Source organism: Bactrocera tryoni, chromosome 3, assembly GCF_016617805.1.
Source record: "Bactrocera tryoni isolate S06 chromosome 3, CSIRO_BtryS06_freeze2, whole genome shotgun sequence".
Taxonomy (NCBI): Eukaryota; Metazoa; Arthropoda; class Insecta; order Diptera; family Tephritidae; genus Bactrocera; species Bactrocera tryoni.
Genome location: NC_052501.1, coordinates 80052930 through 80073664, shown reverse-complemented (window position 1 = coordinate 80073664; position 20735 = coordinate 80052930). Strand labels below are relative to the sequence as shown.

The following is a 20735-nucleotide window of genomic DNA, read 5'->3' as shown; positions in this document are numbered from 1 at the left end:
TTTTATTTAATTAAATTTAAATATTTTATTATTTTGTAATTAATATTTTCTTAAATATTTTTTTTTTAATTTCTGTTTCAGTTCGTTATAAGTTTTAATTATTTTTTGAATATTAGTATTATTTTTATTAGTAATAAAAATTTTTAATTAAAATATCTTATACATTTTTAATTTTTTATTTATTTTATTAATAGGTATCTTAATTGAAATATTACTTTTTTATTAAAATATCTTATATTTTTTTATTTAATTCTTGTTTAATTTTGTTGGTAATTTTAATTATTTTTTGAATATCATTATTTTTTATTATTAATTTTTTAATTGATATTTTAGTTAAAATATTTAATTTTTAATTAAAATATTTTTATTTTTAATTTTTTTGAGTTTTAATTGTTAATTCTCATAATAATTTGAAGTATATTATGTTTTTAAATTATTATTATTATTAATTTTTATTTTTTTGTTAATAATTTTTGTCAAATTTTGTTAACAATTAAATGTTATTTTGAATATAATTTTTTTCGCAATTTTTTATAAAAAATTCTAATTTTAAATACATTTTTTTAGTTTTTAATTGTTATTTGGAATATTATTTTTTTATTTAATATTTTTAGTTTATATATTTTTTTAAATATTTTTTGTTTAATTTTGTTATAAGTTTTAGTGATTATTTTGAATATGATTATTTTTTATTGAAATATTTAAATTTAAATTAAATTTTTTATAATTTTTAATAAAATTAACTAATTTTGTTATTTGAAATATAATTTTTTATGTATTTTTGTTTTTTAATTCATATACATATTTATCAATTTTAATTTTTGTTTAATTTTGTTATGAATTTTAGTTATTCTTTTTTTTACCTTTTTTTATCAATTTTGAGTTTTAATTGTTATATATTATGGATTATTATTTTTTAATTTATTATTTTTTTTACATATTTTTATTTTTACTTAGCTTGAAAATTGTATTTATTTTTCTTATTTTTATTTAATTTTTATTATATTCCACATATTTATAATATATTTTTTATAGTATATTATTCTCTCCAAAATTATATTTATTAATAAAAATATGTAATTTGCTAATTTTTATCATGTCACTTCAATAATTAAAATATTATTTCTCTCCCGCGCACAGGGCCGAATTACGCAAGGAAGGTCGTCGACGCAATCCATCCGGTTCGCGTCCCCTATCCGCAATCAACGATGCACCCTTCGATCCATTCGATTTGCTGGGCATCGAAAAGGGTGAAAGTGGGCAAGTGGGTAACCATTATTCTTCCGCACATTACACATTTATCTCATATTTTATGCCGTTGCTTTACAGGAAATCTCCTATGGACATCTACTCATACCCACACGCCATTATGGCAAAGAGAGCAAGAGCAAGCATGGCGGTGGCACATCGGGCAACACATCACTATTGGATAGTCAAATCGAAATTACGAGTACAGCAGCACTTAAAAATCACGGCATCGCCAGGTGAGTGTGTTGTTGGGTTTTTAGGGGGTGGTGGGGGGCGTCTGTGTGTGTATGCAGATACATAGTGACCTTGAACTATGCTGTCACACATATAGCGCTTCTGCAGAATAATCTCACACATACACGCACACAAGCACACTTTTCCATATACATAAGCCGCTCTTCACCATTTCTCAACGCTTTAGCAGCTTTGCCATTTTTTCCCACCCATCTAATGTGCTTACCGTACTAACCATCAGCCTCATGTTGCTAAAACTATTCAAATCATCTAGTTTAATGTTCATAAAATAGTGCAGAAACATCCATCAGTTTAGTTTGCTTGCATTCAGTGGTAGTTAAAAGCGAGAAATTAAAAGCGAAACGCAATAGCAAGCGCCGTGCAACAACGCATATACAAGTTATTGATTTCTTCGCTCTTGCCGCCGGCAACACAGCACACACCTTCAACCGCATACATATGTACGCCCACGCAACCGCATTGACGTCGCGTCCAAAGCATTTCATTGCCAGCATTTACAACATTTTCATGTTTTCAGCGTTTTGTTTCAGTCGCGTCGTTCAAAAGCCGGTATTTGTGCGAAGTGTGAGCTTTAGCGCCACCAAGAGGCGTATACATATGTATATAAATATAGATAGCTTTTTCTTGATATATGTATATACTATTTTACGAGCCTCTGTAGCTCGACACGCAATTTCTTTGTCTTTTTTGTGGGTGTGTTTATACCCTGTTTAAATAGCCTCAAATCGTTGCCCAGCCTGTGTGCCTTCACCTAATCGAGGCATGACCTCACCCAATAGAGATTTTATAGCTAAAGAAAATTGTTTCTTCAACTGACAAGTCAATAACGTTTAAGGATATATCAAGTGGCTTAGTATTGCAGTGTCAGTTACTAAGTGTTAGCAAGAAAGCGCGCACAATATTGAATTTCTGCTCTTATTTTGTTGGAAAAAGTTTTGTATAGTTTGGACTGGTCGAAAAAAGTTACTACTTTTAATTAAAAATAAATAATATTTAATTGTTTTTTTTGTAACTTTCTTTTAATTTTTTTGTAAGAGTAATTTTGTCCATATGTGAATTTTTTCTTCTCTGATCGGTTGATTTAATTCAATTTAATTTAATTTTTGCTCTTTAATTTTAACTTTTTTTTTTATTTTTTTAATTTTTTTTTTTTTTAATTAATTTTTTTTTTTTAATTTATTTTTTTAATTTAAATTTTTTTTAATTTTTTTTAATTTTTTTTTTAAATTTTTTTAGTTTTAATTTTTTCAAATATTATTTTTCTAATTTATATTTTTTAAATTTATTTTTTTTTTTTTTAATTTAATTTTTTTTTTTAATTTTTTTTTAATTTTTTTTAATTTTTTTTTTTAATTTTAATTTTTTTATATTTAATTTTTTTAATTTAATTTGTTTTAATTAATTTTTTCATAATTTTAATTTTTTTAATTCTTTTTGGCATTATAAAAAGTCTATCGTCTACTTGAGCGCAGGGCAGGAGTGATTTTTTCAGTGTTAAGCATAGAATTCTACAGAGATATATAAATATTTGATCAGTGATCTCAATCGATTTATAACTACATAGCTAAAGTTTCGCTGCATACGAATTTTTCTCGGCCAACAAATCTGCCTATAAATGTTAAGACAAACGTATGTGTACATATTTGCAGTGAAATGCAAGGTGAATCCAAGGCTCTGACTTTAGTAATTTTTTTGTAATTATACCTTAGACAGCGTATATTAAGCTTGCTACGAAGTTTGTAACACGTAGAAGGAAACGTCGGAGACCCTGTACAAAAAATATATATTTGATCAGCTGAGTTGATTTTCCCATGTCCGTCTGTCTGTATATACGCGAACTAGTCCCTTAGTATTTGAGATATCGAGCTGAAATTTTGCACACGTTCTTTTTTCCCCAAGTAGTTGCTCGTTTGTCAGAACCGCCGTTATCGGACGACTACAACATATAGCCGCCATACAAACTAATAGATAAAAATTTAGATCTTGTATGGAAAACTTTTTCATTTGATGTGATATGTTCACGAAATTTGATAGGGGTTATTGCCTAAGGCAATGGTGCAATCTGCGAAGAAATTGTTCAGATCGGAGCACTATAGCATATAGTTGTCATACAAACTGAACGGTTGGTATCAAGTGCTTGTATGCAAAATTTGTTCATCTGCCGAGATATTGTCACGAAATTCGATACCAGTTATGGTTTCAGGCAATGTTGCAATCTCCGAAGAAATTGTTCAAATCGGAACACTATAGCATATAGCTGGCATACAAACTGAACGGTCGGTATTAAGGACTTGTATGGAAGGCCTTTTTCTTCGACGAGATATCTTCACGAAATTTGGCAGCGGTTATTGTCTAAAGCAATGGTGCAATCTGCGAAAAATTGTTCAGATCGAGTCACTAGTTCTTATAAAAAATAGTTTGTTTTAGTGCAGGCTTGGGTACAACCGAGATAATCGTTTTTCTTGTACTAGTTATAAAATACCAAAAATTATCGAAATATTTTGCCTCATCCAATGAGTCTTTACATGTTGCTGTTATTTCATTATTTATTTTTTTCTTTTTTGTCATGTAAATATTTTTCAGTAAAAAGTGTTTGCATCAGCTGTACGAGCCCCTTATGGCGTGGTTATGATCGCTTTACTGTTGTTGTGTTGCTTTTTAATTATTTTTTTTTACAATTTTCACGCTTAACTACGCCGTAACTTATTGCATTTTGACACCTTGGTTTTCGTTATTGTTTACTTGTGACTACTCTTTTCACTACCCCGTTGCCATTACAGCATAAAATTCTATAAAAAAAATGTAATTGCCAAAGTAATATGAATCTCTTTGCTGATGCAAACTGTTCTACATTGTTTATATTTTTTCGCTTTGGAATTTATAAAAAAATTTTCATTACTTTATGGCAGTAAAATTATGCCTTCATTGTTTTGGGCGTCATGTGACAAATATTTATGGTAATGTAAGTAGTGGCTTGGACGGACGGCATAAATTATATGATTTTTTTTTTTCAAACAAAAATCGTTTCAAATTTTTTTTATTTTTTTTGTATTTTTTTAAGTATTTTTTTACACTTTTTAAGTATTTTTTTTTTTTTTTTTTATTTTCAATTCTGTGTTTTTGTATTATTTTCAGTCAATTTAGCAAAAGTGCTAATTTTTATATTTCTTTTTTGCTTTTTCTTTTATTTTTTTGTTTTTTCTTTGATATTCAATTACCAAGTCACATGTTGTCGTAGGGCTTGTCAACTCTTCCTCTCTTTAGGTATTTGCGCACAAAGCAAAATATGTCTACATATATGTATTTTACTTTATTTTTTTCTCCGCTGTAACATTGCAAAGTGCACAGCAGGCAAAATAAATACTACTAAACACACAAACAACTTGCAAGCACAGTATTATGCTGCCAAACTCCATAAAATGTTATAAAATTTTAATTTGGAACCTTTTTTTTTATTTGCGCGCTATATTTGCAGGACAAAAGTTATAACCTGGCAAAAGGGAAAATGGTAATTAAAAATAAAAAAATTAAATTAAATAATTTTTTTACATTATTTAATTGTAAAATAGAGTTGCTGCTGCTAATCGTTGGAAGTAGAAGTTGTTGTTTGTATTAGTAATTGGTTGTCAGGTGTTTGAAACAAAAAAAAAAAAATTAAAAAATATTTGAAGAATTCTAAACTGCGATATAAGATAGTTTTTTTTTAACAATTTGTGTTGATTTTTTTTCGTATTTAAATATGATTTACGTGCCAATAAATGTTGTAAAAAAATTTGTTTAAATTTAAATTAAAACTTTGTTGCATAGTGTAAAAAATATTGGTATTTTAATAGTTGTTGGTGAACAAAGTTCATATTTATTTGAAATGGTATTACATTTATTTTTTTATTTGAAAATTATTTTTTTTATTTTTATTTATATATAAATTAATTAAGTTAATTAAAAACTAATTCAAACAAAAGTGATTTAAAACTATTTTTATTTAAAAATTGAATGAAAAAAATTTGAAATTCAAAATTTAATTAAAATTTTTATTAAAAATTATAAAATTTATATTAAAAACTAACATTGGCTACTAAAACTAAATAAATAAAGTAATTTAGTTGATTGCAAAATTTTCACTTAATTGTAATATTAAATTAAATTGTTCGACAGCAGTTAAATTTTAATAATTAAAAAAATTAAATATATTGTGTTAAATAAATTGAGTATATTAAAGGCGAATGAAATTAATTAATTAATTTAATTAAAAATAAAAATGTGATTATAATGTGTTAATTAAATTGAGTAAATCAAGGCAAATAATTTAAATAAATGTTAAACATTACGCTGAATAAAAGTAATTTATTCATTTAATTTTATTAGAAATAATTAAATTGTATTAATTAAATTGAGAAAATAAAAGCTAACAATTTAAATAAAATTTTAAATATTAAGTGAATCAAATTAATTAATTAATTAATTTAATTAAAAATAAAAATTTAATTATATTGCGTTAATTAAATTGGGTAAATTAAGGGTTATAATTTAAATAATTTTTAAATATTACAGTGAATCAAATTAATTAACGAGCATTAGTCTCAGAAAATCATTTAATTAATTAGTTTTAGGTAAATTATTAATTTTATGTAGTTGTAAAATAATTAGGCTGTATGAAACTTTCATAATTCTGTATTTTTGAACTGATTGTCGTCCTAATTATGTAATATAAAACAAATTAATCAAAAGTATAGTCTACTTATAGGCGCAGACAGTGAATTTGCTCAATTTAGTTTTCTTCATACATTTGAATTTTGTTTCTATTTTGTTTTTAGCTATCAAATCACTAACATTTGCATACAACAAATACTAACAGCATAATGTCATACAAATTCATAACACACAACAGCAATATTTGTATGTAGTTCGGAAAATTTCATTTTATACTTTTGTATTTCATAACACAATATCTTCATTTCATACAAAATATACAACAACTTTTCTATATACTTTATTTGTTTTTTTATTATTATTTTTTTACATTTTGCATGTGTTTGTTTGCTAAATTAAATGTATGCAATTCTTAAATCGTTTCTTTTCAATGTTAACGTTAATTGTATTTCTTTTTAAATTTCGCTTTAGGTGCTTCACTTATGACAACAACAATCGCAATAGTACCGCAAGTCCGACACCGGATCTTAAATTGGATTTGGATGATAGTTTATTGTTGAATGCAGACGGTACACGCGGCATGCAGGTGAGTTCTGGAGTTTGAGACATAATTTTTTATTAACTTTTTTAATTAAGTATTTTTGAGATTTAATTTTTGAATTGTAATAAAATGTGTTTAAATTAACTGGCTTAAATTATTATTCTAAATAATTATGTAATTAATTATTTTTTAATTATTACTTACAAATTAATTACTATTTAAATATTATCGATTTATTACATTCATTAAAAATATAGATATTTTTTTAATAAAATTTGATAAATTACTTTTTAATTAATATATAATTAACTTTGTGTAATTAATTAAAATTTTTGAAATGTAAAAATTTGTTTTTTAAATTAATTAAATAATGGATTATTGCTTATAAATTAATGACTACTTAATTATTATTTATTCAATAAAAATATAAATATTTTTTTTAATTAATTAATTATTACTTATAATTTAATAATTACTTAATTATTACTAAATTATTCTTTAAAATATAAATAATTTTTAATATAGATTCCTTAATTATTATCTATGTATGTATAGGTATAAATTAATTCCTACTTAATTATTTTTGATTTATTACTTCTTTCAAATTTTTAATTACAAATAGCTAAATTACTACTAATTATTATATAATTAAATTTTTAAAATTTATTTAACTTTTTTTTTTTAATATTACTTATTATTAATTAAATTATTAATTATTAATTTTTTATTTTTTATTTATTCTTTAAAATCCAAATATTTTTAATATATTTCATATTTAATTTAATTTTTTAATGTAAATATTTTTAATTAATTAAAAAAATAAGTTCTACTTAGTTATTATTAATTTTTTACTTTCTTCAAAATTTTGAATTGCAAATTGCTAAACTACTTCATAATTATTATATAATTGAATTTGTACAATTAATTTTATTTTTTTATTGTAAAAGTTTTTTATTAAATTATTCTTTAAAAATCGAAGTTAATTTTTAATATATACTCCTTAATTATTATAAAAATAATTATAAAATAATTACTACTTAATTTTAAATCAAAATAATTTTTTATTAAAAATGGCTAAATTACTCCTTAATTATTTTTCATAAAAATTAATTACTACGTATTATTCTTGATTTTTTATAGTAGTAATAAATTTGAAATTTTATTAAGTAAATGATTTTATTTTAATTAATTAGCTGTTTAATTATTACTTTAAAACTAATTACTACTTAATTATTATATAATTAGCTTTTGTAATTATTTTTTTAGTCAAATATTTGTTATTAGTTAATTTGATAATTAATTATTGATTAATTACTACATAATTATTATTAATTTTTTAAATTATTTAAATATCTAAATAATTTTTAATATATACTCCATAATTATAACTTATATAAATTAAATACAACTTAATCTTAATTTATTAAAATTGTTTAATTATTCTATTCAATCTTTTATACTTTTCCGCCTTTCAGTTCCAATATTCCGCAAATATTTTGGATGATCCCGAATTGATTGCGGGCAAGCATCGCACTTTGCTCACATTCACGTCATACATGACATCGGTGATCGATTATGTGCGTCCATCGGACTTGAAGAAGGAGTTGAATGATAAATTCCGTGAGAAATTTCCACACATACAATTGACGCTGAGCAAATTACGAAGGTGAGCACAAATCAACAACTTTTAACTTGTAAAAATTGCTCACTAATACTTTTTTGTTTTTGTTTTTCTGTTCCACTCACACAGCATCAAGCGTGAAATGCGTCGCATCAACAAGTTGGACAGTCGCATTGATTTGGTCACTATATCGCAAGCATATGTCTACTTTGAGAAATTGATCTTGGCCAATCTAATCAACAAGAGTAATCGCAAGCTATGCGCAGGCTCCTGTCTGCTGCTAAGCGCTAAAATGAACGATGTCAAAGGTGAATCGCTGAAGAGCTTAATTGAGGTGTGTATGAGCTGAAATTCATAGTGTAATAATTTAAAATTTTTCATTAATTTAATTTTAATTTTATGTTTTTTTAACAACAGAAAACCGAGAGCGTTTTTCGTGTCAATCGCAAGGAACTAATCGCTTCGGAATTCGCCGTGCTTGTGGCATTGGAGTTCAGCTTGCATGTGCCCATGCATGAGGTATTGCCGCACTATCAGCGTTTGCTCTACGAATCCTAGAATTGGCCAAAACGCTTTGCCGAAAAGCGCTTGGTAGCGGTGACATCGCGTTATTACTTTCGGCATCGCAATAGCAGCAAGAAATGAACGCGCTTGCGGCGAGAAGTATATGTGGCAATCTAAAATGGAATTTTAAGAGCGGAATAGTGCTTTGCTGGAAGACTTGAAGAAGTTTAACGAATTGATATTCAATTTGTTTGTGAGTCAGCTAGCTAAATATGTCAGCTGTATGCATTTTATGTATGAAGGAGTTATTGAAATATGGAAATTTCGTATATAAGTGAAAGAGAAAACTATAAAAAAATATAACAAAATTAAATTTGTGGAAAAAAACTTTGGGAGTGAAAAAATATTACCACACAAGATTTTTAGTAAAACGAAAATTTGTACTTAAACGCTAAGAGAGCAAACAAAAAACATTTTTTTATAGCAAGTAGGTTAGTGAAGTAAGCATTGTGATTAAAATTTTTAACACTTTATAAGAGCGCAAGAGAAATTTATAGTTTGCTGCAGAGAAAACCGAAGTTATACGCAAATATTTTGTTTAATAAGCAATTTTTGACTTTATTATGACTACTTTTTAATTTTTTTTTTTTATGGCGATTTGTTTAAAATTATTTTGTGTAGTTTTTTTTATGTTTTAAGCGTGTACGGCGTTAATTTAAGGTTAATTTTATGTAATGCATTTGTGGTCGATTTTTTTTGAATATATATAATGTTAGCAAAGGTTTGAGGTTTCAATTAACAATTTTTCAAACACAAAAATGCGTTTCTAATTTTGATTTATAATTTTTTCCTTATTAATAATTAAAAATACGTGCGCATAATTAATTTTAATTAATACTCATGCGCCCTTTATTGCCATGCCGATGACTACATTTTTTAATTAAAAAAAAGACAATTAATTTCATATATTTCGGTATTGTAAAAGTTATTTTTTAAAACTAAGTTTTATTTTTTGACTTTTTTTAATTTTTACCTAAAATCATTATTTTTTAAACATAATTAAAAACAATATTTTTTCAATTTCGAACTAAACATTTTTTTTCAATTTAAACCAAAAAATTGAATCAAATTTTTTTTCCAACTTGAATTTCAAACCAAAAATATTTTTTTTTTAATTTCTAATTAAAAATATTTTTTTTTTTTGCAATTTAAACCTAAAAATGTTTTATTTTTTAGTTTAATCTAATTTTTTTATAATTTCCATTTTAATTTAAAAAAATAGGTTTTTTTCAATGTCGAACTAAAAATATTTTTGTTTTTCAATTTCAAACTAAAAATTTTTTTTTTTTAATTTCAACTTAAAAATATGTTTGTTCTTCAATTTTAGCCTGAAAATATTTTTACCGAAAAATATTTTTTTTTTTTTCAATTTTAGTTTTAATCAAGAGATGTTATTCCTCCAATTTTATTTTAAAAATATGTATTTTTTCCAATTTCAACCTAAACATTTTGTTTTTTTTTTAATTTAAAGCCAAAATTTTTGGTTTTCTCCCAATTTTAACCTAAAAATATTTTTTTTTTCAATTTCAACCTAAAAGTTTTCTTTTTTTCAATCTTAACCTAAAAATTATTTTTTAAAAATTTACCCTAAAAAATATTTTTTTTCCGAATTTTTTTTTTCAATTCTAACCTAAAAAAAAATTCTCTGAGCAAACGTAAACATTTACATATTATATATTAGCACTTAAAATACATTAATACATAATATACTTACATAAATATCTAGCTACACATAAATTAAGTGAACAGCGACAAATTATTATATGACACAATACAAAAACTTTTAAAAAGTAAACGAGATTTAATTGAAAATTACTGCAACACAAATGCTTTGAAAAAGTGAAAAAATATTAGCAAAATTCCGTTTTCGTAATAATACTTTGGAAACACAAACGAAATTAAGAAATACCTGAGTCGGATTTTTTAAGTAATTTTTGAAAAATTAAAAGAAAAAATTAGAAAATTATAACTTAAGAAAATTTAACGAAATTAAAAGAGTTGAAATATATTTAGATAAAAATAATTTTTTTTGGAAAACTTAACGATGTTATATAAATAAAAATAATTTTGGAAATTAAAGAAATAAAATAAAAAATTATAACTTTAAATCTTTAACTTTGAGAGATTTGAACGAAATTGGAAAAGTAGTAATATAATTAATTTAAAACAAAATTGGAAAATTAACGAAATTATATAAATTAAAGTAATACTGGAAAATTAAAAAAAAAAAATTAAATAAAAAATGATAACTTTAAACATATTATTTTGTGGAAATTGATCGAAATTTAAAAAGTAAAAAAATAATTAATTTAAAAAATTTTGAAAATTTAACGAAATTATATACATAAATAAAAGTACTTTTGAAAAATTTTAGCAAGCATATCTATCGAAATTGAAAAAAATAACATTACTATCAAAAATATTTTTGGAAAATTACACGAAATTATAAAAACAATTTAATTACAACAGAAATACTTCGAAAAGAAATATACGAAATTTACTAAAACCGATATTAGAAAAAAATTTGTGCTGCTAGATGTAATTATTGAAAAAAAATGCAGAAACAAAATTAAATATAATGCAAATTAAAGAGTTATTGTAGCCAACTTAATAGAAATAAATAGATCGAGTAAGAAAAAATTAAATTTATTTTCGGGCAAGCAAAAAAAAAATGTAAAAAATTACTTAACTGAATATTGCGCTTACAGGCCGAACAAAGAAGTAGAGCTATTAAGCGAACTAGTATCGATTTCGCACTAAAAAATTAAGCTATAAACTATCTTTGATTCGATTTGAACCAAAAAATTTAATCATAAAGTAAATGAATTGTCGATTTCGAACCAAAAAATTTTATTTCGATAATTAATTAGTTAATTTAAAAAAAAAAATTAATTAAAAAATTCAGAAAAATTAATTAATTGAAAATAAAAAATTAATTAATTGAATATTAAAAAAATTAATTAATTGAAAATAAAAAAATAATTACTAAGAAAAAATTAATTAATTGAAAAAAAAAAAAAATTAATTAATCAAATGAAAAAAAAAAAAGATATTTAATTAATAAAAAATTTAAAAAATTAACTAATTAAAATAAAGCAACCCAAAAAAGTGAAATTATGTAAAAGCTAAAACTTAACTTAAATACAGTTTACAATAATATTTTTTATAAAATTAAAAATAATAATAAATTAAATTAATAATATTTTTTTATAAAAAAATTAAATGATTACTTAAACCAAGCATATGTTATTAAAATGTTAAGCACCAAATTATTAGCTACACATACATAAGTATGTACATACATATATTGATTACTAGCGTAAGGCTTTCTTAATATAAAACACACAGAAATATTCGATAGACATACATACATACATATATATATATAGTATATAATATATATCCGACGTATTTAATGCGTACATATGTTTACTTAATATTATGCTGCGGCGTTTTGATATTTCTATGTATAATATTTAAGCTTAACTGTATAAAGTTCATGCAATGTAATTAAGTTTAGTGCGTGAGAACAGGGCGTATGTGCCACACTTGCAAGTTATATAATGTATTTGTATGTAAAATATGTATTTGCTTGTTTTTGTATGTAAGAAATATGGGATAAATATATAAACTTTAATGTAATTTAGTTTTGTTTTTCTAAAGTTCTTTATTTCGTACCAAAAAAAATTAAATCAAAAGGAAAGGAAAATTGCTTAGTATGTAACAAATATTTTAGTTAAAAAAAAAATTGTGAACTTTTGCAACTGATTTTTAGTATGCTTTTAAAAATACAATTTTTTTTAAATTAAAAACTTTTTAAAGTTCAAAAATTTTTTAAATTCAAATTTTTTTTTAATTTAAATTTTATTTCAAATTCAAACTTTTTTCAAAAATTCAAAACTTTTTTTAAAAATTCAAAACTTTTTTTTAAAGTTCAAAATTTTTTTTAAATTTCAAAAATTTTTTAAAGTTCAAAATTTTCTTACAAAATCAAAATTTATAAAAAAAATCAAATTAAGTTCAAAAACAAAAATTTATGAACATACATACATACATACATATGTATATATTTTTCTGTAAACATTTTTCAAAAATTATATTAAAACAATTTTAGGTTTTGGTGCGTGTTTTATAAGCGTTTTAAGCATTTGTGTTTTTTAAGTGTCTTCTTTTATTTACATGTATACTAATATAAGCTTGTACTTAGCATATTTATAATCTTAAGTTTGCTTATTTTGCTCAAACATGTTTTAGGGGAATGTTAATTATATTATTGTGAATTACAATTATATTTTTTATTTACAAACAACATATTTTTTCAAAATAAAAAGACATATATCTATTATGAGCGGTGTTTTGTCTGTTTAGAAATTAGTACACTGTACCATAAGATGCTGGACCATTTTCAAGTGTGAAATAAATATAAAAATATATTATTTTTTAATTACAAGCGCTTGAAAGATGTATTTTGAATTATAAAAATTGTATTTTCACAATGAGGGAATTCTGCAGTGTTTATAAAAAATATGTTCGAAACACACGTCACCTAAAATGCAAAATAACGTAACAACATTTGCGAAAATCTACAGTGGCGTGAATGAAACACTAAATAAAATGGAACAAGAGTGAAAAAAAATTTTTTTGATATTGGTTAATACTGGTTCATATATGAGCGCAGAACCTGAAAATGTTGGACCTATGTAATATTATGTATGTAATTTGAAGTAGTGAATCGTAATCAATAGGATACTCAATTTCGAATTTTTTATTATGTGACGATATGTAAAAGCAAGCTATAGCATTACAGCAGTATAAATTTTAAAAAATCAAAGCATACACAAAGGGGCAAAAGCGGTGGAATATATGTATGTAGGTATGCTGTGTGTGTAACAAAGCATAAAACTCAGTTTAGGTATAATTATAATTAGATGCATAATAACTTCGGGTTTAATACAAAATAATTTAATACTAGTAAACGTTCTGGTCTTTTGAGGGAACATAAATTGTACTTTAATCGATGTATTAGAAACCCAAAACTGTCCTGAGTTTTCAAAACATTAATAAACGTACAATTTATAGTTTAAAAAACATTATACCATTTGTGGAATAGTGAACGAAAGGAGGATAATATTTACTGGTCCTATAGTCTTGAAGTGGAAAGGATATCCATAGCTCCCAAACAAAGCAATCGATCAGAAGCAAACCCCTGTATGGAAAACTTTTTTTATTTGATGAGATATCTGCAGGAAATTTGGCACAGATTAACATCCAAAGCAACGCTACATTCTCCGGAGAAATCGTTCAGATCGGATCACTATGGCATATAGCTGTCATACAAACTGATAAATCAAAATCAAGTTCTTGTATGGAAAACTTGTTTATTTCACAAGATATCTTCACGAAATTTGGCAAAGATTATTGTCTAAGACAATGCTACACTCTCCGAGCAAATTCTTCAAAACGGATCACTATAGCATATAGCTGACATACAAAATATTCCACAAAAATCAAGTCCTTGTATGGAAAACTTTTTTATGTGACAAGTTATTTGCACGAAAATCGGTATAGATTATTTTTCAGCGCAACGCTACAATCTCCGAAAAAATTGTGCAAAACGGATCACTATAGCATATAGCTGTCATACAAACTAACGATCAAAACCAAGGAAAAGCTCCTTTTATATCCTTTTAAGCTACAAGAAGAAGATATTTATACCAAGACACTTAAGTTTTAATGTTTAAGATGGATTGTCTAAGCATTTTTTGTCATAAAATAAGCTTTTACAGTCGAAAAATTATCAATAACGTATTCATAGAACTTCTTAGCTTTTATTTGAACATCCATACCATGCATGCTTATGAATATATCGATATAAACATATACATAACTTCAAATCCAAAAACGAAATTTAAATGCTACAAAATTACTTCAAAGAGGATGGAGTTGGAGTCGAGAAAACTTGCCCGAAGTGCCAAACGAAGTACTCGTATGTAGATGTACGTATGTATGCGTGCATACATGTATGCACGTGTGTATAGTGAACGCCACTGCGTGCTCCACTGCATTTACACATACGTTTGTGCGCATGTACATATGTTTGCTCGCCGAAAGGCTTGGAGCACTCAAAAATTTAACACGAAATCTAAGCGTTGAGCCAAAAAGGGCTCCACGCAAGCGGTCTACAACAATACATGTTTATGTATGTATGTATATTATTGTATAAGTATAGCTATGTAAAGTGCTTAGAAGTGAATTTCTGAGCACTTAGCAAGCGCGGGGGGAATGACCGCAGCATAAACCCAAACCGGCAAGCAAATGCACTATGACTGTATGATTGTATTAGTATTTTTTGTTGTTTCGTTTCTTCAGCCGCTTGTTTGTTAACCAAATTTTATGGTTTTGAATATTTTAATATTAGTTTGGAGTTCTTTTTTCGGCTACGCCACCTGCTAAGCATACTGCGAGCCGCGCAGTTAAAGCTAACTAATCCGCTACATCAAAAAAAGTGTTATAATAATAATGTAAATTAAAAAAAATGTGTTTGAAATATAGGTAAAAGAAATATATAAACAAACATGTGTAGCTAAATGTGTGAAGACATGATATTTTAAGCCAAAAGCTAACAAAGCAAAGTTTTCGACTGATTTGCATTTGAAAGCAGACATGTTGTCAAACACACATACATACATACATATATACATACATAGCTAGGCAACAATAAAAGGCGACGAGCATATTGGTGAATCGATCGAGGAGTAGAAGCTACATACAAACATACATACATATGTACATGTAAATAATTGTATGGAAAACTTTTTTATTTCTTGAGATATAGTCACGAAATTTGCCATAGATTATTTTCCAAGACAATGCTACACTCTCCGAAGAAATTGTTCAGATCGGCCACCTATAGCATATAGCTGCCATACAAACTGATAGATAAAAATGAAGATCTTGTATGGAAAACTTTTTTATTTGAAGAGATATCTGCACGAAATTTGGCACAAATAATTTTTTAAAGCAACAATATAATCTGTGAAGAAATTCTTGCGATCGGACAACTCTAACATATAGCTGCCATACAAACTGATCGTTAAAAACTAAGATCTTGCATGGAAAACTTTTTTTTGACGAAATATCTTCACGAAATTTGGCAAAAACTATTCGTAAAGATAACGCTACAATCTCCGGAGAATTTATACAGATCAGATCACTATAACATATAGCTGCCATACAAACTGATCGCATAAAACCAAGTTCTTGTATGAAAAACTTTTTTATTTGAAGAGATATCTACACAAAATTTGGCACGAATCATTTTTTAAACCAACACTATAATCTGCAAGAAAATTACTCAGATCGGATCACTATAGCATATAGCTGCCATACAAACTGAACGCACAAAGTCAAGATACCTTTTTATACCCTTTCATGCAGCAAGAAATGCATTCGTGCAGGGTATTCAAGCTTCGCTGCAGCCGAAGTCATATTTTTGCTTGAATTTTTATTATTATTGTTTTTTTTATTACCGTTATTATTTGCTTTGCCCGCTCATCAATCAGAAATCAATAAATTATTTCGATCGATTATTTGTCATTTGATTAGGCGCACAGAAAGCAACAACTGCTAGACACAAACAAGCTGTAACTTCACGCACACATACACATATACACGTGCATATTTGGCTCGGCAGTGGTGTAATTTGGTCGAGCGCAATGGCCGTGCGCAACGCGGAGCATTCCAAAAGCAAGCCAACAGAACTCAAGTGCCGGCTTGCATTCCTGCGCATTTATGTATGTACAAAGGGTCTGCTGTATGAGTATGTATGTACATACTTATTACTGTAGACTGGTATGTATATATGTATTATTGTATGTATATATGTATGCATTCATGTATATATGTAAGTATGCATTTCGAACTTATTTGGCTCACACACACGATGTTCTACCAGCGCCTATGCGATAGGCCATGCGTTCAGCCGACCGTGTGTGCTTTCTGCCACTTGCCACTGGAAGTCACATTGCTGTTGTTGTTGCGTGAGCATAGCTTTTATGTTTACCTACATGCATATAAGTATGTTATCGTGTCTTTTTCCCCACACAACACAACCATCTTCACTGGTTGGACTGTTGCATTCGCTGTCATGTTGTTTTCCCCCAATTCTCCAATGGATCTACAAACTTTTTCGTCAAAGCATTTCTACTGTCGCCTTTGTTACACGCGCAAGTACACACAAATACACATAAACACGCATGTTTAATATTTCTGTAATCCACTGCATTTATTTGCTTTCTAGCTGTCCGTCTGTCTGATTGTTTGTGTAGCTACTGCACGTGCTTCGCTGGCTCAGTGTGATTTCCCCCAGCGATAGATTCGGCTTTCTTATCGCCTTTTGCGCGCTGATAAGCTGCGTAACGTCAATGAACCGTTTTGTAGGCGCTGCCTACTCAGCGCCTTTGGCTCTTCCGCTCCACAAAACAAACAAATATTTACTCGCATTTGAATAGACATAAGACGAAGCGTGTGTGTGGCGTACGAACGTGTATGCAGCGCTGCAGTGCTGAGACCGCAAACATTTGTGCGCTGCCTGCGTGGATTTGTGCGCCTGGTGTTTTGCGGAAAAAAGTCGGTTGGAATAATGTCATCATATCATATGACTGATTGGGGACGACGACACACACTATGGACGGCCATCAAGCCAAACGGTCTAATAAATATTTATATTAAACATTCAGTAGTGAAAAATTTTAAAAACAAAAGCTTTTGTTCAGTGGCCACTTGCCTATTTTGAGTAAGCCACTAGGGTGGTTCGCTAAGTCGTAGAAAGTAAGGAACTCAAACGTACAACAAAAACGTTTTACGTGCGAAGCATTGCATGTTTATTTTAGAAGAAGTTGAATTTTCTTCATTTCTGTTAAAATAGACACTTTTGGACCACCCTAATAACTACAAATATGGCCATAAATCAACGGTGAAAAGCCTTAGATCGTCACTTTTAATTGCATGTGTAATTATGCTCGTTTAATACTTTAATAACAGCTCGAATTTTATACGAGGGTGGTCCAGTTGGAACTTAGTAAGTAGTCCGGTTGATAATCACACACTAATTTTTCGACCGATAACAAGAAAAAACGTTCCATAACTTATATAATGTTAGGAAAATCGGCTGATTTCATGTAAGGCCACAAGTAGTTCCACTTGGACAGCTAGAAGCGATTGTCCGCTGTGCTACCCAGAACTACGAAGTATGGATCAAAGAGACCGTCGTATGTCGATAAAGCACCTAGAGTCTTTTACAGATTTGCTGAAGCTCTAATATCACGTCCAGTTTATACGCCGGGTTCGTAAAAAGTATGGCGACTGAGATATTTCACCCTTAGGCTCTCAAAAGCTTAACAGTGTAGGAGAAAGTATCTAGATTTTTCCATCTCATCTTGCTTATTTCAACTTTGACAAGTTGCGTCCTCTAAAATCTTTAGCCTGATCGCGTTAGTGCGAATAGCACAGTATCCAGTTAGGACACCTATCATTGCGGGGACGTGAGCCTTGCTAAAAGAAATCAGTTCAATACCACTTTCACGTTCCACTCTGGGCTGGAAGGCTTTTGTAACACCACAAGTACTAATTGCTAACCAACGCTTGCTAAGCTCGCGAGAATCCCAGAGATCCAGCGCCCGGGTGCACAAAAACAGAGGAACTACTAAACGTTCCCATTGGCCATTCCGATGGAATTTGGATATGGAGGCCTTTTCTTGCAAGTTCATCGGCTTTACAATTTCCGACGACTCCGCTGTGGCCAGGCACCCAGATAAGCTTAAAATGGAATTCGACAAACCAGGCATTGGAACTGAGTTAGATGCCCGCCAGTGGAGACTGAGGTAGAGGAAGACCTCCACTCCGTTGGAAAGACCAGGTGGGGAAGGACCTGGCTACACTTGGATTGTCACCATGAACGACTGGCGCGTCGTTGTAAACTCGGCTATAACCGCGTAAACGGTGTCTACGCCAATAAATAAGAAGAAGACATTATATTGTGTCTCAGTATCTGATGTAGACGGTCATCGACTAGTGGTAGCACCATTCTCAAAGCACTCGGTTTCTTGCAACCAGAACGAAACGGAGTTTTAACTGAGCGAGTACCGTCAACTCGTCCGCATCCCACAACATTACATCAGGAATGTTTTTTTCTGCTACAACAACCATAAAGTGCCAGGCATAGCTTCTACTAAAAATAGTTTTAAGCCTTAGTTCCGCTGAGAATCAATATAGAAGACATATTTCAATCTAAATGAATGAAAGAAACTGGAAAGCAAGAAGGCGCACAATTTACGAAAAGGTTACACAGTTACACAATTCCGTCTAACATCTCGCAGAGGCTTCTGAGTGATATATTTCTCCCACCGCCTTTCCACATCCAAGCCTAGAAGTCAGTGAACTTAATCTGTACATCAAAGCGACCCATATGACTCATGCGCTTCTGCGCGCCCATCTACTGAGTAGATTACTGTCTTAATTGCCTCTTTTATTATCTTTGTGCACGTTATTAAGATGATGACCATCTGGCAGAAGAAGCAGCGGCAGAAAGGGAACGCACGCTTTCGCTATGCATGGTTTCGTCCTCAAAGCCATCAGCAACAACCATCGACCGTAAACGTAAGTTTTGGAGGGCATAAACGGTAAATAGCAAACAGTAGCAGCGACTCACGAATTGGACATAATGCAAGAAGCGTTCGCTTCACTCTTAATTAAGCGCCACGCCAAGTTGTGTCGGCGCAGCAGATAAGCAGGCAAGCGAGCGTGGCGTCGCACCAAGCCGCATGGGCACAAAGCAGCAGCAGCGGTGACATGAGCTAATTAAACTTGAGATAAACTAAAAGAAATAATGGGCAATGTCTAAAGGGGACGCCGACGTTGGCCAATGCAACCACCAACTAACTAAGTCTGCGCTGAAAGCCATTAATAGTACGAGCACTAGAAGCTGAATAAAGACGAGTATAAAAGCTATAATGAAGTAGAACATACGAGCATAGATATGTTTGTAGATTAATACATACATACATATAGTAGTATGTGTGTTTCGGAAAAGTTGTGCTAATCCGAGGCTGTGGTGGGCATTTGAGGTTAGGGTTGATGTTAGGGTATGCTCTGAAACAACAAACGTGTTCAAGAACACTGGAAGAGAGATGGCAATGAATGCACAAATTGCAGGTACATATAGTACTTACTTGACTCATACGGTCTCCGGCCTACCATGGTCAGAGGTAGTTTGTTGGCAACATTTTTATTCAACATAGTTCCCTTAAAGAGTGATCCAATGATTATAGTGACCCTCCAACTTTTCGATACAATTTTTGACGTACGATTTGTCTTTTGCTCCAAAATAGGCCTCAATTGCGGCGGTCACCTCTTCAGTCGTCGAAAATGTCTTCGAAACGAGCATTCATTTCATATCTGAGAACAGAAAATAGTCGCTGTTGGCCAGATCTGGAGAATGCGGTGGATGCGGATGCAGTTCGAAGTTCAATTTGCAGATTTTTGCCATCGTTTCACTAACTCGCGATTGTTTTGGTGAAAAAGCATTTTCTTTTTCTTCAAATGCGACAGTTTCTATGAGATTTCGTCGTTCAAACGACCCAATAACGAAATAGTCGTCGTTGGTGGTCCTTCCTTATTTAAGGTATTCATTATTCCAGGCCCAACCGAAAATACAGACGCCATAACCTTGCCAGCCGACTGCTGCGTTCTTGCTACCTTCGGAAAGGGCTCAAACGACTGCCGACTGGACTTCGCGGTGAAATAATGGAGCCATATTTCATCCATTGTCACATAGAGAGACAAAACTTGGATTTATTA

At 28.8% G+C, this 20735-nt stretch overlaps 1 protein-coding gene across 2 annotated transcripts in view; it reads left to right on the top strand.

Annotated features, from left to right (window-relative positions):
* Window positions 1-9145, top strand: part of LOC120771302 (CDK5 and ABL1 enzyme substrate 1) — a 58571-nt gene extending 49426 nt beyond the window's left edge. The window contains exons 3-9 of one of the 2 annotated variants that reach the window (XM_040099236.1): window positions 1141-1264; window positions 1330-1484; window positions 4979-5011; window positions 6625-6739; window positions 8170-8360; window positions 8445-8649; window positions 8733-9145. In XM_040099236.1, the coding sequence (XP_039955170.1) occupies window positions 1141-1264; window positions 1330-1484; window positions 4979-5011; window positions 6625-6739; window positions 8170-8360; window positions 8445-8649; window positions 8733-8873 (964 nt within the window). In that variant the 3' untranslated portion in view covers window positions 8874-9145. The remainder of the gene's footprint in view (window positions 1-1140; window positions 1265-1329; window positions 1485-4978; window positions 5012-6624; window positions 6740-8169; window positions 8361-8444; window positions 8650-8732) is intronic. The other variant, XM_040099237.1, reaches the window with a different exon arrangement.
* The last annotated feature ends 11590 nt before the right edge of the window (window positions 9146-20735 follow it).